A 27521-nucleotide genomic window follows, 5' to 3' on the forward strand; every position below is an offset into this window, starting at 1 on the left:
ATGTGTGTGATGTCCTTAGGTTAGTTCTAAGTTCTAGGGGACTTATGACCTCAGCAGTTGAGTCCCATAGTGCTCAGAGCCATTTGAACCATTTGAACGAACGCTATGTCAACAGATACTGAAATGTTAGTAATAAAGACTTTCAACTATTTCTTAAATTCATCTAAAAGGTTATCCAAGTTGAAAGAGTTCTTTCAATTTGTTGATACAAAATACAATGCTTTGTCGAGATATGTACCTACAAGGTAGTTAAGCCTAAAGCCTGCCATAGAAAGTGTGTTGAAAAATCTTCCTGCAATTATACCATACTTTCCTAGTGTAGATGATTGCCCCAGCTACATCAAAAACAACTTGATGGGTGTGTGTAGTTCAGGAATACAACTTATTTTAGTGGAATTGTATGTTCAATTTTCCTTGCACTTGTTATTGTGGTCTTCAGTCCTGAGACTGGTGGGATGCAGCTCTTCATGCTACTCTATCCTGTGCAAGCTCCATCTCCCACTACGAATCTGCTTAGTGTATTCATCTCTTGGTTTCCCTCTACGATTTTGACCCTCCACGCTGCCCTCTAATACTAAATTGGTGATCCCTTGATGCGTCAGAACATGCCCTACCAACCGATCCCTTCTTTTAGTCAAGTTGTGCATGAACTCTTCTCCCCAATCCTATTCAATACCTCATTAGTTACGTGATCTACCCACCTAATCTTCAACATTCTTCTGTAGCACCACATTTCGAAAGCTTATATTCTCTTCTTGTCTAAACTATTTATTGTCCATGTTTCACTTCCATACATGGCTACACTCCATACCAATACTTTCACTAACGACTTCCTGACACTTAAATCTACACTCGATGTTAACAAACTTTTCTTCAGAAACGCTTTCCTTGCCACTGCCAGTCTACATTTTATATCCTCTCTATTTCGACCATCATCAGTTGTTTTGCTCCCCAAATAGCAAAACTCCTTTACTACTTTAAGTGTCTCATTTCCTAATCTAATTACCTTAGCATCACCCGATTTAATTCGACTCCATTCCATTATCCTAGTTTTGCTTTGGTGATTTTCATCTTATACCCTCCTTTCAAGACACTGTCCATTCCGTTCAACTGCTTTTCCAAGTCCTTTGCTGTCTGACATTTACAATGTATCGGCGAACATCAAAGTTTATATTTCTTCTCCATGGATTTTAATACCTACTCCGAACTTCTTTGTTTCCTTTACTGCTTGCTCAATATACCGATTGAATAGCATCGGTGAGAGGCTACAACCCTGTCTCACTCCCTTCCCAACCACTGCTTCCCTTTCATGCCCCTCGACTCTTGTAACTGCCATCTACATTCTGTACAAATTGTAAATAGCCTTTCGCTCCCTGTATTTTACTCCTGCCACATTCAGAATTTGAAAGAGTATTCCAGTCAACATTGTCAAAAGCTTTCTCTAAATCTACAAATGCTAGAAACGTAGGTTTGCCTTTCCTTAATCTAGCTAAGGTAAGTCGTAGGGTCAGTATTGCCTCACGTGTTTTAACATTTCTGTGGAATCGAAACTGATCTTCCCTGAGGTCGGCTCCTACCAGTTTTTCCATTCGTCTGTAAAGAATTCGCGTTAGTATTTTGCAGCTGTGACTTATTAAACTGAAATGACTTTTTTTCGAAGGGTGTACTCAACTTTGGAAAAAAAAAAAAAAGAACTTAATTTGTGAAATATACCGTGTGATGGAGAAAATAAAAATGGAGGTAGAACGTAGGATAAATTACCGTTTTTTGTTATATGGTGCAACAGTTGCTAGACAAATTGGAGGACCAGATCCCACATGAAAGACAAACGCGACTGGAAAAATGCAGACATATATAAAGCCTGTGTGAAATATTGAAATAAATAGTTCGTTTTTTATGACTAACTTTCTGTCCTTACTGGATTGCATATCACTTTGAAAAATCCTGTGCTTCAAAATATTTTGAAATTAGACAGATCACTTGGCATTGTTGATTTCCTTGGTGTAGATAATGCTATGGTTTCCCATTTCTTTTGGGGGGGGGGGGGGGAGAGAGGAAACGAGCACTTTAGAGCAAAGTTGGCTGCTGTGACAACACTACTGAGGTGAGTCTGCATTATAGAAATGATTGGCGCATCAAGACTGTGCAGTGTTTTAAAGTACATTTTCTTCAAATGCATTCATGAAGAAAGTTTTCTCCATGACGAACATTACACTGAGGGATGAGCTTTAGTTTATCTACTAAAAACGGATTGTACACTTATTTCAATTACGATGAAAGCTGCCGTGATTTCAAGACAGCATTGTCTCATGGAAAGTGTTGAGATTTGCACGCTCAGCTGAAAAGTACTCCTCTTCATTGTGTTGAGTGTGTTCTGAAGAAAATGTGCAAAAAACAATCATTTTAAAAAGTGTCGGTTTCGATACATCTGTTCCCGTTTTCCCTAACTGGAATCTGGGGGCAGGAAGGCCATTCTGCGCTCCGTCGTCGCGTCAGCCTCTCTGCCGCACACTCACTTGCATAGCTGAAAGAGGCTACGCTCCACACAAATACCATTATGAAATACCACTCAACCAGCAACAGGTACTTTTTTCCGCGGGTGTGGCCGCACTGCGCCAGCTGCCCGGGGAAGTCCCGGCCTCTGTGGAGCCTGGGCAGGCCGCGGCGGACGGTCGCTCCCCTGTGACAGACCGCTCTCTCTCGCAGTGGCTGTGTGTCTCAAGTGTTTCAGCCTTGCAGGCAGAGTATTTGCTTCTGCGCCTATCAGCAAAGCGTCAACCACACCCGAGTATTCTGGCTTTTGAGTTTATATCCCGAAGGAGGATTCCGACGTGGAAGTCGGTTGAGCTACCCGCTCACGCCTTATGACACAACCTTAAACGAATGTAGATATGCGAGTTTTATCTATAGTGCTTTGCGAAATTAAAATAAAAATTACAACAGTATAAGCAACCCTGCCGTGTTCACGATTCATTGTTAAGTTACCTCGTTTATACAGAAGATATACAAGCATAATATGTGAGACACTAATGAAAAACTTCCGAAATCGTCATTTATTCCGATATTTTCACGATACACAAGTTGGTAGGCGCTACAAACAAATCTGTAATAAAAACGTTCGTAAGTTCATCTAGATGCGAAACAGTTTTACATTTATTTCGAAAAGTATTCGTATTTTCCGGACCTGGATTGACTGCCGCTGTTTGCGAAACACGAAAATTTATGCCGGTGCGGGACTAACCCGAATGCCGAACAAACTTTCACAGTCCACGTCAATCCCGATTCGTAAAATGCGAATCCATTTCGAAATGTTTACCACAGCTGTAATCGCGAGAGGAGAGTGCCTGCACCTCTGAAGGGCATTGTAGTGTGACCCGGAGGTGGTATTAAGACGGACGTTGTCACCTCGAGTTGAACGTATTTCAGAATAACTACGTACCACTGTATTTCGATTTAGAATCTACATGAATACACTGGAATACGGAATTGGAATTATCGTGCATTGACGGAGACTAATGGGTTACGATTTCGTACTATACTGTTGTCACGGCGTAAACACGAGACTGGAGCTATGGCTTGCCCACTTTTTCTGAGGGAAGCTGTAATTTTCCCTTACTTCTATTCCGACCTCCGTGACAAGCTGCTCTCGTAAATGGCGTTAGCTGGAGAGTTGTGTGTTCATTCCTGCTGCCTGGCACCACTTACACAATCTGAAAACGACTTCTTCCTTAGAGGTTAAAAGCAGCAAACATAGTTCATTTTGAAATTCGTTTGTGCTTCTATCTCTTTAAACTGATGTCTGCATATCACTACCGCAAACAGATATCAGATTTTTTGTGAACAGAAATAACACACTCCAGACAAGAAGACGGACTGCATGTCGTACAGACAGATATGCCCTTCGATATGCTGCAGTCTGTGTCGGCAGCTTCGACTGCACTTAGTCTGGGCTGGGAATACGACATGACCCTGCTTTCAGCTGTAGAAACAATCTGTACCTGTCAGCGGCTGTTTCCGTGCAGCCCTGTCCGACCATGTGTACAGGTCTAAAGCGGCTGTAATGTTTCTTCATCCATTCTTAGATAGTCCCTGAAATCGTCACACTCAAGAACTGGTAGCAGCTTTAAGTGACAGAACTGGTCTCTTCTTTGCAGCCATTTCTTCACCCTGAACTTTGGTCTCTTCTGTTCCTCAGGCAGTCACACAGTTCCTGCAAACAGCGGCAGCAAAGTACATTCATCGTCCGCCCCGCCCCACTCCACACGGCAGACCGGCGGTCTGCGCGGCGACGGGGGAAACAGCCCAGCATGCCGCGCGCTGAAACCTGCTGTGGCAGGGAGGAGGGAGACCCGCTGCACGCCGCAGCTGGCGCGGTCAGCTCCACTGCGGGGGCGGGTCACGCAGTGGGGTGGCGAGGTGGCGCCGCCAGAGGGGGGCGGGGCGGCACACGACATTCCCCCTTCAACGAGTGCCACATTCGTAGGCGAACCCAGCTCTTCTGGGCGAATTGCGCTGGTGAGCTCTATTCGGGAAACTGGCCCAACGTAGTATTTCCGTGTCACCAGAAGGCGGGACGCAACAATATTGCCGCAACGTTGCTCCGAAACAAACGCATCACTCGGCACATTTCACGAGAATTCGCAATTTTCAGTTTCTTAGTACTTGTCGTGCACTTTCTCCAGGCGACGTGTAAACCGCCCTTTCGAAACGCGAAAGACGACCGGCAGTTAAACGTCTGGACCAGTCGCGACCAACACCGACCCAGAGGAAGGCCTCGGCGCTTGTTGGTGACGTCACGTCAGCTAGGCACGGCGAACGCCAGGTCTGTTGCAGGCAGAAACGCCTGGGCGTGGGCGTGCGTATCACTATAAATCTCTTATTTTTGTACAAACTGTTTGGTATTGTTTTGGATTCTGCAGTTTTATTTAGATGAAAGATTTTCTTACTATCCTACAGCTACAAATAAAGATCATACTTCTGAATTACTGAATCCTGTTGAAACAAAGTTAGATCAATATGAGAAGGTGATTTGCCCCATTGCAAGCTTCGGAAATTTTACATTCAAGAAACTGTATTTACTTGATCCATTTTGTGATCGAAACTTACCCCAACCCCCTTACAATGAACTCGTTTCTTTTCTTTATTTTCGTTTGACATCCTCACTGAAAATGTGAACTAATTTACATGTGTAAATGTCCAACTGTTGCCAGTCATTAGATTACAGTCGTTTTCAACGAAACGAATTCTAAACAGGAAACAAAATAGCTTCATACATCGAAAATACTGCTGAGCGTAAACTTTTTTAAACATGCAGATTAGAAAAGATAAATATTCCCTCTTGCAACTGAAAGGAGAAACTTTATAGGATGAAAAAATTTTATTTGATAAAACAAGCATCTCTCTTGCCTCTTCTTCTGTCCCCCACCCCCACCCCCTCCTCCAGCGTGTACAATCGCAAGATATTTCATTAACGTTCAGTGCTCCTCACCTAAAGAAGAGCACCAGTAAGTTCACAGTTTCTTGTAAAAGCAACCCAGTACAAACGTAACTTCCTCAGATTCGCAAATAAGATAAAGAAGCACGAATTCTGTTGCTTCTGGTCCATGAAGTTGTTTTTGTATGTCAATCCCTAAAACAGGCGGAAATTTAAGTTGAGGAGTACACTATTTGTGAACAAGTGTAATGAATTGCACAATTAATTGATTGCAGAAATCTCTCAGAACAATGTGCGTTGGTCAACTACCGCCAATAGTTTCACATTTTCCTGTGTCAGGGAGGGAGGGAGACACCACGATTACGTTTCTGCCTGCAACAGACGTGGCGTTCGCCGTGCCTAGCTGACATGACGTCACCAACAAGCCCCGAGGCCTGCCTTTGAGTCTGTGTTGCCGCGACCAGGCAAGTGGATGTTTCTCAGACACTCGCCACTGGCCGTCTCATGTACTTTTTTCACAGTGCGCTTGTCCGTGACGTTCATAAAGGTACAAATATTTTGTGAATCTATTTTGATATTCTGTTGCAAAAACGTCCTCGTCTCTTACATTCTCGCATCACTTTCGGATGATGAACTAGTGAGAGACTCCTTGGTGCCGAGTATAAGCAACTTTATTTCTCCATAATTTTTCGGCAACCGGACAGCCGATAACTGCTAACTATCATCTCACGATTTAGCACCTTCCGACTACAGGTGTTCATGAAATATGGCTTATGGCGAAGGCTTCATGTCCTACAAAACATACGGTAGTTTGTAACCCCTAACACAAGATTCACAGGGTATTTTTAACATTTTTGTTCAGCTTTTTGTAAAATATTGTGTTTCCAATATCACTGTTACCGTGAATGACCGAAATTGGAGAATGTCGACTTTCTCCGGTGACTGTCAACAGATACCAAATACGTCGGTGAAAGATCGACTATTTCATTACACTGTTGTACATTCGGACCCTCTACGGTGTGTGTCGACAATCACACATGTTCTGGTGGATGTCCAAAACAGAAGAATAAAAAAAAAAACAAGCGACTGGCTCTCTCCCGCCAAATCCTTTGTTCTGCTCGGAGTCAATCAGCTTTGTCAGTCTTACGCAAGCTTTGATAACGCCAGCAACGTTTCCTTAATTTTTTTCCGGTACCCTAATTTATACTAAATGGATACTGCAGTAAATCGTGATCTTTTTCATGTAAAGTTAAATGCATTAATTGCGGGTAATGGAGAAGACACCCTGTTTTTATTTTTCTCAAGAAAATGTTCTAAAACGCTTTCTGAAGTGGTTTCCGCTAAAATTAAATGCAACACACCTTTGGATCACTGACGTTTAAAAGTTTTGATGTTTTAAAAATTAATGATGAAGAGAAGTTAATTGTACCATTAAAACCTGGGGAAACTAACATACAGTATTATCTTACCAATGAAGAATTGTACAGTATAGTCTAGTATATGAAACTCACATCAGAATAGGCCACCGAGGAAGAACACGCATGCTTAAAGAGTTGCAAGTTAAATACAAAAATATTACGTATGGACTTGTAATGTTGTATTTAAATTTATGCAAACAGCGTCAAATGAAAAGCAGTGCACCTAAGAAAGGTATTGTTGTGAAGCCAATGGTTAGTTCTGAATTAAACTCAAGATGTCAAGTTGATATGATTGATCTGCAGTCAAACAGAGATGGCGAATATATGTTCATAATGGTGTGTCAAGATCATTTAACTAAGTTTGTCCACTTACGACCTTTGAAAACTAAAAGAGCTGAAGAAGTAGCGCATCACGTTCTTTGAATATTTTTAACATTTTGTGCACTAGCAATATTGCAGTCAGATAATGGTAGAGACTTTAGCAATCAAGTCACATCCGAAATATGCGCTATGTGGAAGGATGTTAAAATAGTTCATGGAAAGCCTCGTCACAGTCGAACAAGCCATTCAGGATATACAGAATACGCTACCTGCATATATGAACGGTAACGACACAAATAAATAGTCAGATGGTTTATCCTTTGTTCAATTTGCCAAGAACACTACGTACCACGAAGGAATACGCCAAAGTCCTTATGAAGCCATGTATGGCGAACACATAGCAAATATTGAAACCGAAGAACTAAGAAATTGCCAATGCTTCTGAAACCGAAAGATAGCTTGAAGAAGCTGTTAATGCTTATTTAAAAAAACTTGAGCTGTGGTCATACCGAAAACCACATTCCAAAGAAAAATATTGAAGAGGACCTACAACCTACAACGTCTTCACATCAAATTCTGTCTGAAAAACACGAGTTGATTTCTACAAAACGAGCGGCCGCGAAATAAAATCTTCTACTGCAAGCAACAAAGATGTTACGAACCTCACAAAAACAATTTCCTCCTGCTTAAATTGGTGATAATGTACGAATACGATTCCCTGACGTCGACCGTAGTCTTACAGATAGCCGAAATGTGTTAGCGGTTGTTGTGGGAATAGAAGACTCCGACTTCTATAAACTGGCAAATAAAAATGGTACCTTCATGCAGCTTTACACACGTGATCAGTTCGTAATTTGTAAACAAAAGTTACTTTCCATAGATGAGATTTCTTTTCGAGAGATGTCGCTGGGAGATGTTATCAATGGAGAGACGTCTACAGACGTTAAGGTAACCTCTGGCGTGCCACAGGGGAGTGTTATGGGACCATTGCTTTTCACAATATATATAAATGACCTAGTAGATAGTGTCGGAAGTTCCATGCGGCTTTTCGCGGATGATGCTGTAGTATACAGAGAAGTTGCAGCATTAGAAAATTGTAGCGAAATGCAGGAAGATCTGCAGCGGATAGGCACTTGGTGCAGGGAGTGCCAACTGTCCCTTAACATAGACAAATGTAATGTATTGCGAATACATAGAAGGAAGGATCCTTTATTGTATGATTATATGATAGCGGAACAAACACTGGTAGCAGTTACTTCTGTAAAATATCTGGGAGTATGCGTGCGGAACGATTTGAAGTGGAATGATCATATAAAATTAATTGTTGGTAAGGCTGGTACCAGGTTGAGATTCATTGGGAGAGTGCTTAGAAAATGTAGTCCAGCAACAAAGGAGGTGGCTTACAAAACACTCGTTCGACCTATACTTGAGTATTGCTCATCAGTGTGGGATCCGTACCAGATCGGGTTGACGGAGGAGATAGAGAAGATCCAAAGAAGAGCGGCGCGTTTCGTCACAGGGTTATTTGGTAACCGTGATAGCGTTACGGAGATGTTTAATAAACTCAAGTGGCAGACTCTGCAAGAGAGGCGCTCTGCATCGCGGTGTAGCTTGCTCGCCAGGTTTCGAGAGGGTGCGTTTCTGGATGAGGTATCGAGTATATTGCTTCCCCCTACTTATACCTCCCGAGGAGATCACGAATGTAAAATTAGAGAGATTAGAGCGCGCACGGAGGCTTTCAGACAGTCGTTCTTCCCGCGAACCATACGCGACTGGAACAGGAAAGGGAGGTAATGACGGTGGCACGTAAAGTGCCCTCCGCCACACACCGTTGGGTGGCTTGCGGAGTATGAATGTAGATGTAGATGTAGATGCAGCTGCAGCTAATTGTAGAAGCGGGGGACAAGACTATATACAAGGCGTCGTTGCAAAAGGAAGAGTTCCACAAATAAATGCAGTTGTAAAAGAAAGGGACTCTTGTGCAATTCAAAGTGTCGTAATAGTTCAAGTTGTTGCAATAAATAAGATTTGAATCATAATTAAGTAATTTTTTATAACTTATTTTCTTTTCTCATGTAGAATGTACTGTGTATTTTAAGTTCTTGGTCATTCATTTCAGAAAGAGGCGAAAAAGTTACGTCACACTTGTGACGATTTATAGCGACTGAATTAAATAGAGGAGGAAGAGGAAATTATGGTACAACTTGGCTACAAGAGGAGTTGGTTGACAGGGCATATTGTGAAGCATCAAGGAATCGTCAGTTTGGTAATGGAGGCTTAATTGTAGGGAAAGACCGAGGCTTGCCAATGGTAAGCAGATTAGAATGGATGTAGGATGAAGTAATTACGTGGCGATGAAGAGGCCTGCAGAGGATAGACTACTGTGGAACACTATCAACACACAGACGAATTGTTTTTCTTATTAATGAAGCCCAACAGCAAATAACATCACTTCTCATTACGTAGGTCAGTTGCGTATTTATTGCCAGAATATTTGTTTAATGTAGCCTCTAGCACATATACTTGTGATATATTTGTGTATATATCTCTATTAGTTTCTGCAAACAGCCTTATGTTAGGGAAAAGTTACGACTTTAACGCAGTTTTCTTATGGCGACTGTCAGCAAATGATGAAGGTTATTACAGGGTGTATACGTGCACAAGGAAGAAGAATTCCCGGATTTTCCCGGGTTTTCCGGCAAAAAATAAACTTTCTCCCGGGTGAAAATACACTTTTTTCCGTGTTATGTGACATACTATTCCTCGAAACTGTAAAACTTGTCAATCCTTTGAATGGTTGTGGTTTTATACACCGGCGTAGCATTTCCCGGCACTTTAGGAAACGAAATTCAGGGAAAAAAACACTTATTGGAAAGATGGCTGATGCGCAGCAACATGTACACTGTATATTTTCGTGTTACGAAAATATCAATTCGAATGCCACCAAACACCGCATGTTACTTTCTGAAGCATTGAAATCGAGATTGCGATGCGGTTTCATAGCCAGTCATAGATCATGTCCCGTGATCTCGCCAGTCGATGATGTGGACATTCAGAGCACAGGACACATGATGTAGGCAGCCAACAGGAACATTACTGTCAAGTAGCGCGAACACACAGAAACACGAAACGTTCATGGTTTAAGATACATAGTGTTGCTACAAGAAAAGGAAAGCTTTCACATATTAGTGTCTAAGATTAATAAACTGCAAGAGAAGTTAAACTTTTACATATAATGTTTATTTTTTTTCTTTTTTCTTTTTTTTGCGCGTGTCACTACACTACACAAACGGGCCAGTAAAATTTGTAACAACGACATAAATGTCTGATCTGGGCTCGAAATTATTCTGAATGGTCGTCCTGAAAGGGTTGACTTTTAAATGAGATCAAATGCTCCGTGATTTAAGAAACCCATCGTACATTCTCGCACATACATCATCTTGCGTAAAAGGAAATTTACTATGAAGTAACGCTCTTCAATCATTCGCATTATTTTCCCGCGACCTGTTAGATATAGGATCGTTTCAGCAGTTGCCAGAGAGCGACAGGTAAGAGGCGTCACCACGCTTGCGCAGCTACGATGATGCAGGAAGCCCGAATGTTCGTATGTGTAAAACATTGAAAGATCTTACACTATGTCATAAAAGAAAAAAGGGCATTAGAGAATACTCCAAGAGCAAGGGAATTTCGTGCACCTTACTAAAATGCATAATTCGGCTTGAAGTGCACATTTGCATGTCCTGATTCGGATGAAAAATTTTTGGAGTACCGGTACTGTATTATCTCATGTTTGGTTCTTTATTATGGAATAATGCCAAACGTGCTGGAAGATGAGAATGTGCACTTGAAATTCAGCGAACAGTTTAAGCTAGCTAATAATATGGAAATAAACACTTCGTTTCAAATAAGTTGACTGCCTTTGCGGAAAAGGTTAATAAAGACAAATTTCTTTAGCAAACCGACAAAAGTAACTTCATTGTTCTGCAAGGCGATTAATGGTTGACTGTCAGAAAGGTGAAAACAAAACAGTCTGAAAGTAATAACAAATTTTAGCCTTCCGTAACTATGTGAGTATTTTATTTCACTTGATGGCTCCCGGGCACAGAAAAAATCCGTTTTGTTTTCATTTGACGCGGGAGCAATAGACGAAGAGCGAACAGCAAAATCACTAAAACGTAAACATGAGCCACGTGGAGACTACCCACCTCTCCACAACAACTCAAGACTGCTCTGTGCATAGCCCCGTATCTACGATATTTCCGAACCGGGGTAATACAAGAGCGTTTTTTTCACATTTTCAAAAAAATTTTCATTTTGTAGCGCACATCTTTCTGAAGGGTCTGATCCATAAAACACACGTGTTCGAGGAAATGTGAGACATGTTATTTGGTCAGAAGTGTGCCAAAGTGCAATGCCACGCCTCTCCACACAGCATTTTTCTATCGCACGTCACAGTATTTCGCTCTGTGAATTTCAAACGTGGAATATTATGGAAGCCATCAAACTACATTCAAGACGGTGGAAATTAAAATGTCCTCCGCTGCCTCTCCTGCCCCTCCTAAAAAAACTATGAATTAATATTGGTTGGGATTATTTGTAACCCGAAGAACAAGAACTCTTTACAACATTTGCACTCTTTATTGCTTATTAGCGAACAACATGCTGTTTTGTGACATGAAATTATATATAGGATACATAAAACCAGTAAAGAGAAGAGACAAGCAAGACAGTACACATTTCTTCAACCCGTAAGTCCTAGCATTTTTCTCCCTACTCTTGCTACAGCTTTACATGGCGTGCTTTTTCTGGGAGAGAATGTATTACCTCAAAGTTCGTCAAACGTTTTGCTACATGAGAATACGACATGTCGCTGTCTAGTACTGAAAAAGCTGTTAATACAAATAGTAACCAAGACTGGTGTGGTTTCTCGATCTGATTACGCGTATTTTGTCACTGTCTGCTAAACGAAATAGGCCTGCCTAATATTGCAGCTGATTTTACACACACCAAATAAACAAGATGTTTTGGCATTTTTTTTATAACACCACATAACATAATTCACAAAGTGCCAATATCAAATTCGTTATTCGGCCACCTACAAGCAAAACGTTTTTGTGTTAGGAAACAGTTACACATTTCAGTCACACTCTCTAGCTTCTCAAGCTTGAGATCGAAAAGTAGTAGTACGAATCTTGATATAAATATGGAATCGTCATATTTTTCCGTAATATGTGTGATGTCCCCGTTTCTTCTCCTTCCTCGTCCGAACAAACAACCTTGTTACCACTTATTTTGTAACTTTTCCCGCCAGTGTCAAAAATTATTCTCCGGTTAACTCGACTAACCCTACCGCAATCACCGGTTTAGTTATCCCACGTTTATTCTCCGGTCAGGCGTTATTACGTGTTCGTACAACGCGTTTTCTGCGCCGCTATCAGAATACAGCTTTAGCGGCTGCTATCCGGGGACCGTACGACTCGCCCTTACTAGTGTAACGGTCTGGCCAAAACTTTCCCGTCAACATTTCCTTTTCATGGATACACCGAGAAGATAATAAGTAATCTTTCTTACCTCTTATTCCTGTTACTCGTTTATTTCCACTCTGGTAGTCTCTGCCTATGCGTTTCGCTAGTAATTATAACAACGCTGATCATTCGCAACCCTAGTCAACCATATAAACAGCGATTGGCATTCACCCGTTCGTCTTTGTTCCGCTCAGCTTGTCTAGCCCTGTCCCCTTTTGTCTGCAGGAAAGTTTATTTCTAGATGCGACGGGGATTCCCCTGGCATACACATCACGTACACTACGCACGCATACAAAACTTCAACTTACGATTCACTCAGAAATCGACTTATTTGTTCAAAAATGTTCAAAATCCTACAGTGATGCGTTTCAAAATCATATGAAGACACTCTATAGACCAACGTGTGCTGGATGCTAGGCGCTTTGAGAAACGAAGTCTTTTTCGGCAAGAATATGAATTATACCCCCCCCCCCCTTTGAAATTGCTGCCCGGGACAGATACCCCGGTTTGCCACTCGTCCTCTAGACCCGGGGCTGTTACGCATGCGTGAATGTGCCAGCTTAGGCGCGTCGGTGAAATTTTTCCGGGCAGCACCTGGCTGCTTGCTACTATTGCTTTTAGAACTAACTGCCACACTTCTGTAACCAGAAACGGGAGAAGGTACTACTCACACGCGACTCGACTGCGCTTGAGCTCGCTCGCAACTGCTCAAAAGAATCTAATGTAAGCAGTTGTGACGTCACGCTCATCGGTGGCAATTTGTCGTCATGAGGTCTTTCTAAAGCCTTTCACACATTTTGCTATTGGCAGACGCTTGTATGAGCACTGTGTTTGTATGTTGTACATGGCGCATTTCCTTCGCAACTGAAGTGCTATTTTCGTTTTCTATTCTCTCGTTCACGTTTTATTGCTGCAGTATTATGCTACAGTAGCCAGATACAGCAATAGCCTTTGTTAGAGCGTTGGTTCTTACCAATCGAAGTTATAAAAATTTAACTGAAAACTAAAACAATGAAAAATTCCCGGAATTCTAAAATATTTCCGGGTTACCCCGGTTTTCTCCCGGATGAAAAAATTCCCGGATTTTTCCCTGATCTCCCAGGTCGTATACACACACACAGGTTAGTAACCATTTTGGCCACTCTTGCATTTGTAGCATTTTCCGTAAGACGTGTATTCCTTCATGAAACAACAAACAATGAATGGTTACGTATTATCCATGACTTTCGAATGCACTGGTAGTACAGACATTTTTTCTTATTGTTTATTTTTGTTTACACTTCAAGCTCCACACGGCCAAATTGAGGAGCAAATCTCCAAGGTCATGGAGCCTGTCAGTACATGAAATTACAACATAAAAGTAATGATAAAAATAAAATGTTAACCAACGCGAAAAAGTCAATCCATAAAATCAATCAACAATACAACAACAATCACCTCAATTTTTCAAGGAAATCTTCGAAAGAATAGAAGGACTGGACCCATGAGGAAACACTTCAATTTCGATTTGAAATCGCGTGATGTACTACTAAGATTTTTGAATCCGAGCTGTAGCTTATTGAAAATGGATGCAGCAGTATACTGCACACCTTCCTCCACAAGAGTTAAGGAAGTCCGATCCAAATGCAGGTTTGATTTCTACAGAGTATGAACTGAGTGAAAGCTGCGACATAAGCACATATTCACGTTAATATTTCTTCTTTACAATTTTAATATTCTTTGCGCTATTTGGTGTGGACCACAATTAGTCCTCTATCACTAGCGGTGGATATTTTGCCAAAAATTGATTCAGAATCGTAACTACCGTGTGTTCAATTTATGTCTCTGATTTATCTACACGTTGCCAACCTAACGAAGTATATGCTGAAACTTAAGTCTGTTCCCTTTGGGTGTGTGTGTGTGTGTGTGTGTGTGTGTGTGTGTGTGTGTGTGGTTAGGGTGCGTTGTAGGACGTTGCATGTGAATGTAGTATTTGCCAGAGCGTAGTTAAGAGTTTTCGATTTTTTGTTTAAATATTTTTGGAAGGGTTCATGTAAGAGTAGGGACAAAGGGGTTGGGTGTTTGTATTCTGATAATCATCATCCTTTGAAATGTTATTCTACTATTGTGTCTATTAATGTAAGTAGTGAATTGCTCTTACATGAACTCCTCCACAAAACACTTAAACCAAAACTGAAATCAGCTGAACACCAAACTTTTCAACCACTCTGACAATTATTGCATTCACTTCCAACTTTCTATAACTCACTGAACAGAAGTAAACAAACATTTTTCAGCATATAATTAGTTAGGTTGGCAGCATGTTCATAAACGAAAGAAGGGGAGACATGCATTGAACACACTGTAGTTACGACCTTAAATTACAGCTTTTGGTAGAATGTCAACAGCTACTGACAGGAGAAAAAAAGAGTGAACACAAAAATGTGTTGACCAGGTGAGAAGAAACGCAGATTTCCGCCAAAAACTACTTAACTGTAAGTAATTACCTTTTCACACAAAAATACGATTAACTTTTATAATCTACAAGGGTCACATATCAAAACAAAATCATTCAACATTCCACCAAAGATGCCTCAAAGCAAAGGGCAAAACGCGTCTTTAGCAAGTACAGTACACTGCAGCAAGAAAAAAGGATTCATTACTTACCAAAGGAAACGATCAACAGCTGTAGATACTTAGCAAATTTCATCTTATGACATACCGTCAAATTAGTTTCTATTTAACTTCTGTACGTCAATTTAGAGTATTGTAAATATTAAAGTGTTCCATGTCACTGTAATTCTCATTTCACTTGTTATCAAATGCCGTTTAAAAAATTAAATCGATCCATGCAAAAAAACTGTAGTTACCTTCACATCTCGATAGGTAAATAAATTTTGCATATTTATCATGCGACGAAATATTGGACTCATTTGAAGTTATCATTCGCAAAAAAAAGAAAGCTTCGACATCTTGAATCGTTTAGGAAACCTGGGGCCGATAACAGCCACGTGGTTGACGAGGAGCAGGGCGAAGTGTGTGCGGCATGGCGGGCGGCCCGCGCGCGGCCTCCGCACAGCCCATCCGCCGACGTACCACTGTGTATCTCGACAACGGTCATAGCTACCGCTCTGCTCTAAAAACAATTTCGGCATGTTGACTGTATTTCATACGCAATAATGTATTACCTCAAATGAACTATAGGCGAAGCCCACGCAATGGCTTTTCACCTCTGAAAGCTCATTAAAAATTCGTGTAATGGTTTACGTAAATACGATGGAGCACGCAACCACGACGAATAACGAAAAGAAATTCAGTCCTTTATCGACAGAAGGCATCAGGCCGTAAGACGCAGAAGAAGAATAAAATTTTTTCACCGAACCGTTTCCTTTAAATCGGATGGTAAGTGTTTCATAACTGCCGCCGCGTCTACGCCAGAGCGCTTCGGCGAAAATTCGTGTGGCCCGGGGTTGTGTGAGTGACGTCACGATCAGCGCGTTCTGTGATTGGCGGCGCGGCACCGGTTCGTGTGCAAACAGCGACGCCACGTGGCAACCGAGGCCCAGTCTCGCAATTTTTTGGTGGGAACGGCCCTTACACAAGTTTCTGCGCATGCGCAACTGGCGTGACGTATAATTCCCTACCGGCCAAATACATAGGATTTGGTGAACAATTACTTGCTACGTCAATGCCACCACTTGGTAGCACTCGGCAGCAAATTTATCTACGTTCGCCATAAATTCCAATAGCGGCAGCATACACCACAGATACACACTACACATAGCAAAATCAGATCCGACATCAGCGTATGTTATACTGAGGGGGGAAAAACTTATTTTCTGACATTCTGAACGAGATGTTTTGGAATTAACCGTACAGTAATACATTTGTGGGGCTGAGAACCATGAAGCACCTAATCGTCGATTGTTAAGACAGTAGAATTTATTCATGCTTCTGTTGGGTCAGTTTATCTGTACTGTAGGGCCACATTGTACTTATATCTGAACACTCACTGAGAGCTGTCACTGGTTTCTCTGATATTCACTTAAATATAGGGGGTCGAAGACTAAGTGCTCTTGGCCGTTACGGCTCTTAGCGCCTCACTTGTCTTCTAGTTAAGTCACCTTGTCGACAAATGGTACCAACTGAATTTAATCATTTACGCAAACGGCTGTTCATGTGTGAATTGGCTGTCTACTGTGTAGAAATCGGCTTTCCAGTGGAGTAGCAACAAGAACTCTATTGAACGTGTATTAAGTGCTAACAGAAAAGAAAATTACCTGGAAAAGTTGGCCGCAAAGAATTTACGGCATTCAAGACGAAATCCGTTGTCACAGAAAATGACGAAATCAAGCGTGACTACAAGCCAACAGGGAAGTGTATAATAACCGTAAGTTTTGAAGTGGATGCAACGTAAGAACGCCCGATTTTCGGCCCAGAAGTTTATTAGTTAACTAACAAATGAATTAGGAACCTTGCCGAAAAAAATATAAAACCACGAAAAGTTACAGAAAAAACGCGAAACGGAGGGTAGTGGAAGCTCAAACATTATTCCGTTCTTACCATAAACTACTTAAATATTGACAAAACAACATAATCAACAAAACCATTTCTTCCTTTTTGCAGAGAAGTGACGCCTATTATTATTACTACTATTATTATTATTTTATGGACAGCTGCTGATGAATGTTGAGCATAGCTGTTAGATAGCAGATGTTATTAATTTCGAGCTATCACATTTATCTGAATTTAAAAATTTGTAAACACCCAGAATGCATACCTGCGAGGGACTACAGGCACATCGAAACAATGCCCGACGCAATGTGGCGCTATTTTCCGTTCGTTCCACATTCTAATGGAAGCTTTCGGCGATCAGGTGACTGTAGCATTATCACAAGTAACAAGCAGCGAATTATTAAACATTCGACAGGGTAATTTAACACACTATTCGCCATTCGTTTCTTCGCAACAATTCTATTTTGTAATTAAAGTACGACAATGGATTAGGAGCAGGTCTGCCGTGAGTTAGGCGACAAACCAGACAAAAGCGTGCAGAACAACATCCAGAGCTTCCTGAAATTCCAGCACAGGCCAGCTGCCCGCCTTACCTTCCTTCCTCTGGTACTCTCGCGGAGAAGAGATGCTCTGGCGGCGCACCGCTCTCCGTACGGCTGCTGCGTCACAACTGGGCCGCACCGACAGCCGGGGCGCGCGCAGCGCGCGGCTGCCCCCACCCAGCTCTGACGTCACGGGCGGCGTTGCCAGCTCGCGCGGCAGGCGAGGGAACGGCTGCAGCAGGGCCACCGGGGCGTCTACGTCGGTGTCGGCACTGCCGGGCCGCCTGCGTCCGAAACCCCCTTCGCATGGCGTTCCAAAAACCGGCTTTCTAATATCGACTTCCCGATACCGCTTCTGGGTGATTATGTAAAGCCTTAAAAATTTATTTTTGGAAACCGCTTCTAGTTGCCTGTTTTCCAATTCCGCAATCGGTTTTCGCATCCATGTAAACGCATCCGGTTTTGAAACATGCTTGGGCTGAGAGGTTTCTTCTTATTTTTAAAAACTTTCAGGTAATATGGACGGAGCTGCTTTTTGTACGGTGAAGGACAAGTAGAAATATTACACCAACTATTTTCACCTCGTCTACGTGCATAGGAATAGCAGTTTCACAGACTGAATCAGATAACGTAACAGCTCTTTTCCTGGTGCCATATTTAACTGGGCAGCAAATGCGTTTCAGGCCTCAACATGTAACCACGAGACCGAAACAGTTTGCGAAATTCGGTTTTCGTCTTTCCGATGAGGTGTCGGATGTAGAAGCCATTTTAAGGCATGTACACACTAGGACCTAGGCTAGCGTCACCAGAAGCCCCGTTTTTAATGGGAATGGCCATTTTTTTCGTTCTGTGTCCCGTTGACTATCCAATGGGATGCCAAATGCCCCGCTTTTTCGTAATCAGAAGTGACATTTTGTTTCATTTTGTGTTTTTAATATTTCTACGTCAATTTCGCATGACAGACATGTCTATTTTTAACATTTTCGTGAGTCTTGCTTTGTCTAGAATTCAAAGAAGGAATACAGAAGCTGTATTTTGGTCACAGGATGAGGCGAGGTGTGAACAGAAGATTTCCCGTCATCACGCTCGGTGAAAGTGACTCAAGCGTGAGCTTTGCGATTCGTATCCATCATTTACTACTGCAGAAATAACGGACGGGTGTAACAAGTTTTCGTTAAAGAACGTTACAGGGCTATCAACGCGCAATTGTACTTGCAGTTACGAACTAGCTATTCACTGGTAGATGACATACATTTGCAGTAGATGCGACCGACACGATGTCTTCGGACTGTTTGAGAGAACAACGAGAAGCAGGCGGCAGTTTCAACACTGGATTCCGCAAACTTGCTTTAGTGCGCTCCATTCTCTGTTCTCCGTTGTGTGAAACTAGCTCGAACACGTTAAAACGGGGAAACGAAACTCGTCTTGCTCTAAAACCATGGAACACGAGTTCGCTTTTTTGAAGAAAACTACGACTATACGAAGGTAAAATGTGTGCTGCGACGTTCAGTTTTTTCCACTGAACAAACATGGAGGGCTTGCCGATATAACGCATCACACGAAGAAGTACCTGTGAACAGCGTTCTCGAGATGAGTATAGAAGGCATCCATTATGCTGTCCACGTGGTACAGAGCGGAGGTCGAGTGCAGAAATTCTTCCCACTCACACAGAAACAACAGCGAATTAAATTTTTCCAGTATTTTCACATTTACACTCAGCGTGTGGAGAAACTGAAATCCTTCTGTGATTTCGTTGATACTGAATACAAACAAGTTCTAGGTAGTGTTAACACTAGATGGTTGTCATTGTTGCCGGGAGTTGCAATAGTTATTGATCTGTATAAATCTCTGAAATCTTATTTTCTGTCTCAGGATAGGTGTCTTACATTGGTGCAAATTTTGTGAGAACCCACGGACACGTCTTTGGCTTCATTTCACACAAAGCTAATGAAAATCTTTTGAGATTCAATCCAAAAGTTTGAAAGAACCACGATTTCAGTTACACATTCAGCTGAAAAGGTAGAGCTGCTTAAAGAAAATAATCGGTGGCAGGAAACTTGGTAAACTTCAAACTTCAGTTAGTTTTTCGGTTTTAATTAACTTGGGTAACACTGAAAATTTCCGTTTCTTGGGCTTAACTTTTAAATTGTCTGAAATTCTTAAGACAGTAGAGTGATGTGCAACATTTCAGTTGAGACAGGATGCCTGAACAAAATTGCATGCCAGAAACTTGAGGAATGGGAAAAAGCTAATTTGGAAACACTCAAGAGATGGTGTGATGTATTCCATACACTTTAAAGTACAGGTACTTCATGTAAAAATATAGAGACGCATGTGAGGTTTGCTCGTGCTTTACCAGGCACAAATCCTGTTGTGGAATGAGTATTTTTAACTGTGAATTCCTCTTGGATTGTCGTTTTACGAAAAACTATTGAAGCAATTGTAATAGTTAAGACTCGTTATGAAGATCTCACCTGCAAAGATTTCTGCAATCTGCTACTAACCTAGTCAAAGCTTTCGAAAGCTGTTAGGTATTCTAAGGCTAGGCGCAAATTGAGAAGCGTATAGCACGTGTGACGTGACACGACACTACAGCGCGACACGCACGTGCCGCACGGGTCGCGCGGTTCCAGCGCATATGGCGACGCGTACACCATACTTCGCACGCGCCGACTGGTGACGCTCTGCGCTGACTGAACCGAAGCGCGCGCAACCTCTTATCATTCTCAAACGATTTTACAGAAACTATTCTCTGAAAATATATGATTTTTGCCTTACTTGTAGCGTTATATGTCAGCTTCGTGACGAAGTGCTGATCACCTCGCTAATGACCATTCTTATTGTGATGTACACATTTTAGTAAGACACTACGCAAAACTCAAAAAGTTTGCAAAGAAAATTAGGGGTCGCTATGATTTTGCGTTTGGTGCGTATTACACCATATGTTGCTGCGTATGAAATTTAGCTAACATTCTGAATTTTTGTTTAGACTTGGGAGGAGGTCTCTGCCTCCGATCTCGAGAAAATGGATCCCATGTAGCGCGCTCACTTCCAATCTCACGCCCGCGAGAATGAAATACTCGCAACATCTCTCGTATCTCCTAAACCGCTCGAGACATCGAAACGAAAGTTTGGCGAATGATAGCACACAAGGAGGAGAGTGTTTTGCCAACTCTTAAACACACGGAACTTTCTTATCTACGGCGATATATCAGTACTTATACTTCCCTTTCTATTTATTTCACTTCAGTGACTAATTTTTTAAGAGTTATCGACAGCTAGCGAAACAAGAGCTTCCTAGTATGAAAATAAACATGAAATTTCTTCTTTTATGTTACTGCAGACCGATACTATGAGGTTTTTCGTAAGCTATTGAACTTTGTGATTGCCAGTTACTTGTTTAATGAGGCCCTCCGTTTCGGAATTCTGTCTCAATAGCTGCTGAGATGATTTGGGCAAATTACATTGTGACAAAGGAAGTACAATTAAACCAGTCACCAAGAGAAATGTGGTCTTTACTCATAAATGGTGATGCTTCTTCCGCGCGACCGCTATGGTCGCAGGTTCGAATCCTGCCTCGGGCATGGATGTGTGTGATGTCCTTAGGGTAGTTCGGTTTAAGTAGTAGTTCTAGGGGACTGATGACCTCAGGTGTTAAGTCCCATAGTGCTCAGAGCCATTTGAACCATTTTTGATGCTTCTTCGAATGAGAAAAGGTTAACAACTCACACAAAAACAGATTGGCAATTCTGTTGGAATTTTGGTAGAATCCCCGTAACCCATCGTATTTTTAACACTGAGCGACTGGAATGGAAATTTACCAAAGGATTTTATTCCTTCTCCTGATCTGAGCAGTATTAAAATAATGACTAGCGTTCATTCAGGCGGAATGATAGGCACATGCCAGATACTGTTTACTCACCTAGGGCTTGCCAAACTGACAATGCGTGATCGCGAATAAAATAGTTGTTATTGAGAAAAATAAACAATTGGTCTGTCGCACAACACAATGGTCAGTGTATTGTCAGCAGCGAAGGATAATGCGCGCGACAGGAATGCACAAGCTAGCCATGTGTGCCTTGTGAGATGGAGTTCGAAAATCATTGCCATGAAAGTAGATCTGCCTTTGTCAGCAGCACATTTCAACAAATTAAATATATCTAATCATAACACTCTTTTAGGATATTCCTACTTTCGTAATAATACCGACCATTTTCTTCATTTGTGTAGCCTGTTGTTGTATAGTTAGTTTATTAATGCTGACAATGTGCATGCAGCAATTGAAATGCTTTTTCTCATCACGGCGAACCAATTAAAACATTGTTATTTGTGACTGCTTTTCGACTGTTTCTAGCTTGCAGTGGAAATGTGATGTTCACATGCACTTAGTACAGTGTGTGATATTACATTATTACATCCATATCTAAGTAATCACAGAGAGACTTTTATGCTTCAGATCTTGGACGCATTTTACCAGGAGCACAAACGGATCACACCTGTGGAGATTCTGTTTCTAAATTTTTGTAGCAGATCGTACAGATACACGAGCATACTAGGCAGCGAGAAGATAACCTTGTTTTACTTTCCTGCCTTACTTCTTAATCACATGATTTTATAATACTCCTTGCTTCCTTATTCACTACCCTCTGTCTCTTCTTGCGATCTGAAATCATCGCGGAGGTATATGATACAATTCCAGCGGCCAATGGCTCATTAGTTACTGAAGTATGCATTTTTCTTTACAGAAGAAAAACAAAACAACAAAATAAAACAGAACTATACAGATATAAATAACAGAAGAGTACAATGTACTAACGAAGGAAGCTGGATCGTTTAAATGGCGAAAAACGAAAGACTACCCAACGGCAATAAAATTTAGTACACAGTAAGGCAAAAATTTATCGTATGGGCAGTATTACCACTGCTCATATGAGCCGCTCCGATGTGAGCATATTGCCGGGCTACTTATCCGCTCCCCGCTTGAAATTTCCCGCGGTGCTAGCGAGGCACGAGCGACGCGCGGCGCGAGAAACTGTGCCGCAACCACAACGCCGCGCGACCTGGCGCAGGCGCGCGTCGCGTCCCAGTCGCGTCGCGTCGCAGTTTGCGCGGCCCCATTTGAACCTGTGATGTTACAAAAACACGCGCTGCACTGCGTCGCACCACACGCGCTATACGCGTCTCGATTTGCGCCTAGCCTAATAAGTACCAAGTTACTAGCAGTGCACGCCGTACAGTAGCTGAACTGTTTGCTTATTTTTGATGTCTGCATTATCATTCATTTGTCAGAAATCGTTCTATCATCTTCTCAGTATTTTCAATTGTAATCATTTTCTGGAAAAACAATGAATTATGAAATGAAGCAGTGGCGTTACAAGCATGTTTTGAAGTGCATTGTTAGAATGTGTCTATGTGTATGAAGTTTAGTTTTTATGTATGTTAGTAAAGCAATGCAGTCATATATGCAGAATAGTTTCTTTTTGTCCAGTGTCCTGTTTATCCCAATTTCCGCAAATACCCCGTTTCCTCATGTCGGAAAAGAATCCGAGAACTGTTCAGTGTGTGCAGACGGCAAATCCGGCCGGCCTCGCTTGCGGCTGGGTCTGCTGGCGGGAACACCAAAGCGCCGCCGTCTGGTTGCCGCTGGGTCCCCACTGCCGGTGCTCCGATGTTGGTCGGCTCAGCAGCGACTAGCCGTGTGTCTGGGACGGATGTGCAAGTTTTCGACGATAGCCACCGGTCGCACTGAGTGTGTTTTGTTGCCCGGTTTCGCTCTTTAAGTGAACCAGGCTGTCATGAGAAGCTCTGGAATTTACAGTATCAAATGCATTATTCTACGACCATCATAAGAGTAAACCGGATGTAAACATTACACTGTGTGTTATTCCGCTTCTGGTGGAATCTCATCCAGTTGCGTTTGACGAGGAGCGGCAGCCGAGCTGACTGCAGTGCAGTAAGGATACGTTTTGCGCTGTGCATTACCCGTACGTCGGCTGAGCGATAATAAGGAACCACAGCTTTACCGGCGGATCTTGTCCAACTAAGCTGCCGTGATTTGAACGCTGCAGTTAAATCGTAAGAAGGGTCGAGCACACAATATACGTAACTTAGAATGTCATTTAGTTTTTGAAGAGAATCAAGTAATGTTCGGCACTATTCTAGCAATACCGCATGCTTCTTGGCTGACCGAACAGAATGCGTAAGATTATCTCGTTCTTAGCTAACACAGTGTTGTAATTAAAAAGAAGAGTGATGGAAATTCTAACTCAAACACCGGAAAATAGATCTGCGTCAGATACGTGTAATGCAAAAGCGTATTGTACAGATCCAGTACGGGAAGGTCAAGTGTTGTCCGGGAAACGCCACTACGTGCCGGTAACGTTGGAAGCGAAGATAAGAGCGTAGGCAGTCACAAGGCTGGAACACCCTCGCCTGGTATAAAATATTCTGTACACCCGTATATCAGTGGTAAGATTGTCATCAACCGTATGTTTTCATATCTATGTAAAGGTTCCACAAGGCCATTGAGTCATTTGACGAAAAATCTTTGTAAGAGGAGAAACGGCGAGATCGGAATCTTACTACGACGGCCTGGACGGAATACAACTAAATAAAAAAGTATGAGAAGAAATTATCCTGGTAAGGCACCTAGCCGAGAATCGCGATGAATAGGGAAGTATGGCTTCTGGGTGAAAGTGGCCGTCGTGAGTACTCGTGACAGGTTTATTGCAAATTGTTGTGTTTACATTCGTTATGCTGACGTAATTGTTTTGATTTAAATATTATGTACCTCGTAATGGAATGTTTTCGTGTGTTTCAGGAATACGTCCACCGGAACCACGTTCTAGGTACGGAGCGCCTGCTCCCCCTCAATCCGTGGCCCGTGCCGCTGGCTCTGCTGCCGCTCTCTCGTGGCGACACATCTTCCGCGCAGTTAGCGTTCCGAAAAATTTTGTCAGTCGTCTTTCTTGCTACAAGAAGACGACAGCCCCATTTTATCTGTCCGACGAGACGTCGTGGCCCTGAGCAAAGATTCGAACTGGACCCTCCCCTTCTCCGTCAAATTTACTTCCAGGCTGAGCTGTCCGGCCGCGCTTCGCGACACAGACGGCTCTCCAGGGCTCCACCGAGTCTCTCCAGGCGGCCTGACCAGCCGCTCTGCCCTGCCCTCCCTGACTCTCCACACACTTACAGGGCTTCAAAATCAGTCTTCGGAAATCAGTTTCCTGATGAAGTACGACTCAGTTCTAAACAACACTGCAAAAAATAGGATTTGAAGATTCCCGAGCGCCATTAAGCAATACTGGTTTTTTATTTACTAATAACGCCAAAATGCGGAGCTTCGTAATTAAAATTTCGTAGTAAACTGAAAAATTACTTATTTTAAAATGAAGAAACTATAAATTCTTCATTTGTGTGGCCATAGTGTCCATAGTCGCTTCATAATTCTCGAGTATATTTTTGCTCTGTCGTTGCAACTACAAATATGCGTGAGTTTTTCACCGGACACGTTTCGCTTTATTGAGGTACAGCTGATAATGTTTTTTCTCAACAAGGCGAAACGCGTCTGGTGAAAAAAGTCACGCATTTTTGTAGTTGCAACGACAGAACAAAAATACCCTCAAGAAGAAACTATAGTGTACACCAACAGTACTACTCAATGTCGAGCAATGAGGTTGTATTTCATTTAAAATTTGAAAACTCGCACTTTTTGTACCGGATTTTAACTTCTTGTTGTTATCCGTCTTTTCATCCAATCAGAAACCAAAAATAAAAATTTTCTATTTTCGTTAATTAAAACGCCAAACTGATTATAAAATTATAAGGTACATAATACAGAATGTTACTAGCGAGAACTGCATTAGGGTTTATATTTTAACATTACAACGGTACGTTCTCACATTCAGGCATTTTGATTTCAAATGCTCACATGTTTTGTACTTAAAAGCCATGCGAAGCCTTTAACGCTGATATTTTCGGCTGTAATTCGAAGTATTTCGTACTACTGTAGTAAACAGAGCTCTGAGCGCTGCACTTGGATTTTTAATTTTTGAAGAAAGTCAGCCACACGAACACCCAAGTAGTGTGTCCCTTTATGGCGCGTGAATCGGTGCAGGGTTCATCTTTCAGTTAGCGCACTTCATCACGAAGGATAATTTAACGTTCCATTCACGTATGGAGCGCGGGACGGATGAATGAATACCTTTGTACGTGAAGTAATTATTCTAATCTTATCCTCACGATCTCTATGTGAGCGATACGTAGGGGGATGTAGTATATTCCTAGCATCACCATCTAAAGCAGCTTCTAGAATTTGTTAATAGACTTTCTCGGGAGTTTGGGTCTATCTTTAAGAATCTGGAACTTCAGTTCCTTGCGTACTTCCGTTACACTCCCACGGGTGAAACAAACCCATGACAATTCGTGCTGCCCTTCTCTGTATACGTTCAGTATACCTTGTTAGTCTTATTTGGTGTGGGTCTCACACACTTGAATATTCTACAACTGGTGGTACGAGTGGTTTGTAAGCAGAGTCCACCGTACGCTGACTGCTCTTCCCCAGTATTCTACCAGTAAACGCAAGTCTGTCACCTGCTTTACCTACAACTAAGCATATGTCGTCATTCCACTTCATACCAGGTACTTTTTATGTGTCGGCCGATTCCAACAGTGACTCGATGATATAGTCAACACTATTTTTTCATTTTCTGGAGGCAAAGTTTTACATTTATGAACATTTAAATCAAGTTGCCGTCTTTCAATAGCTTTGAAATCTTATCAAGATCTGACTGAATATTTATGCAGCTTCTTGCAGACAGTACATCATGTAACTGGATCATCTGAAAAAACTCTGAGGCTACTATTAATATTAATATTTCGCCTTCGTATAGTTAGCGCTGTGGTATGACCTTGCAGCTGTGTTAAGGGCAACCTACAGTTCACAGGACGCCAGAAGTTTTGCATTCATGTCGATAAGGGAGAGATTAAAATGTTGTCAAGAATTAGCTCCGAAACATATTGCAAAAGTTGTTCCAACTGTTTTTGGTAATACGCCTTCATCAACACCAAAAGTGATACCACTTACTGTCTTACAAGCAGAAAGAACTCAGCTAGCCAGCACAGAATCCAACAACTTGCTCATTAAAGTGTCTCAACAAAATAAACTTATTTTTAATAGCTCTGAAAATTCATGTGTGGAGTTGGTCCGTACTCAGAAAGGGCGAGCAGCCATTCTAACAGGCGAAGTAAACCATCAGCTCACTTAACCTTGTGTCCAGTAAGTAAAGCCGTTTCGAAACATCACGGCTAGCATCTCTCGAAAACACGTCACTATCGGTAACATTTGTAATATAATGAAGAAAAGCGTAATATTGGTGCTGAAGGGGTACTTTAATGGGAGACGTTTGTATAGCAAAGAAGTGGGCTAGAAGAACTAGCCCGTAAATTGTCTTTTGTACACTTTACATATGGCTACTTTTTATGTATGGCTGAGACTACGTTACCTTTTTATTCTGTGGCAAATGTGGTGTTCAGTTCTAAGCTTTTTATTTTGAATGGCAATTTGCTTTGCCAGATGATCAACGTGTGAATATTTATTCACATTTGCAAGCTACACACTTAATATGTAGATTTGTAAATTATTGACAATGACAACACAGACCTGATATGCAGACGCCCAGAGAGAGAGAGAGAGGAGGGAACTACTGTATGTACACAATATGGAATATTTAAGAACGTACTGCAATTAACTTAATAAAGAAGTCCCAGAACCTTTACAAACGTGAAG

The 27521-nt window shown here is 41.9% G+C and overlaps 1 protein-coding gene across 1 annotated transcript in view; it reads right to left on the reverse strand.

Moving 5' to 3' along the window:
• The window catches only part of LOC126212677 (uncharacterized), a 93351-nt gene extending 66649 nt beyond the window's left edge, over positions 1-26702 (reverse strand). The window contains exons 1-2 of the mRNA XM_049940096.1: positions 26671-26702; positions 17786-18018 (exon numbers count right to left, since the gene is read on the reverse strand). Of these exons, the coding sequence (XP_049796053.1) occupies positions 17786-18018; positions 26671-26702 (265 nt within the window). The remainder of the gene's footprint in view (positions 1-17785; positions 18019-26670) is intronic.
• Positions 26703-27521: the final 819 nt, after the last annotated feature.

The sequence above is a fragment of the Schistocerca nitens genome, chromosome 11 (genome assembly GCF_023898315.1).
Source record: "Schistocerca nitens isolate TAMUIC-IGC-003100 chromosome 11, iqSchNite1.1, whole genome shotgun sequence".
Lineage (NCBI taxonomy): Eukaryota > Metazoa > Arthropoda > Insecta > Orthoptera > Acrididae > Schistocerca > Schistocerca nitens.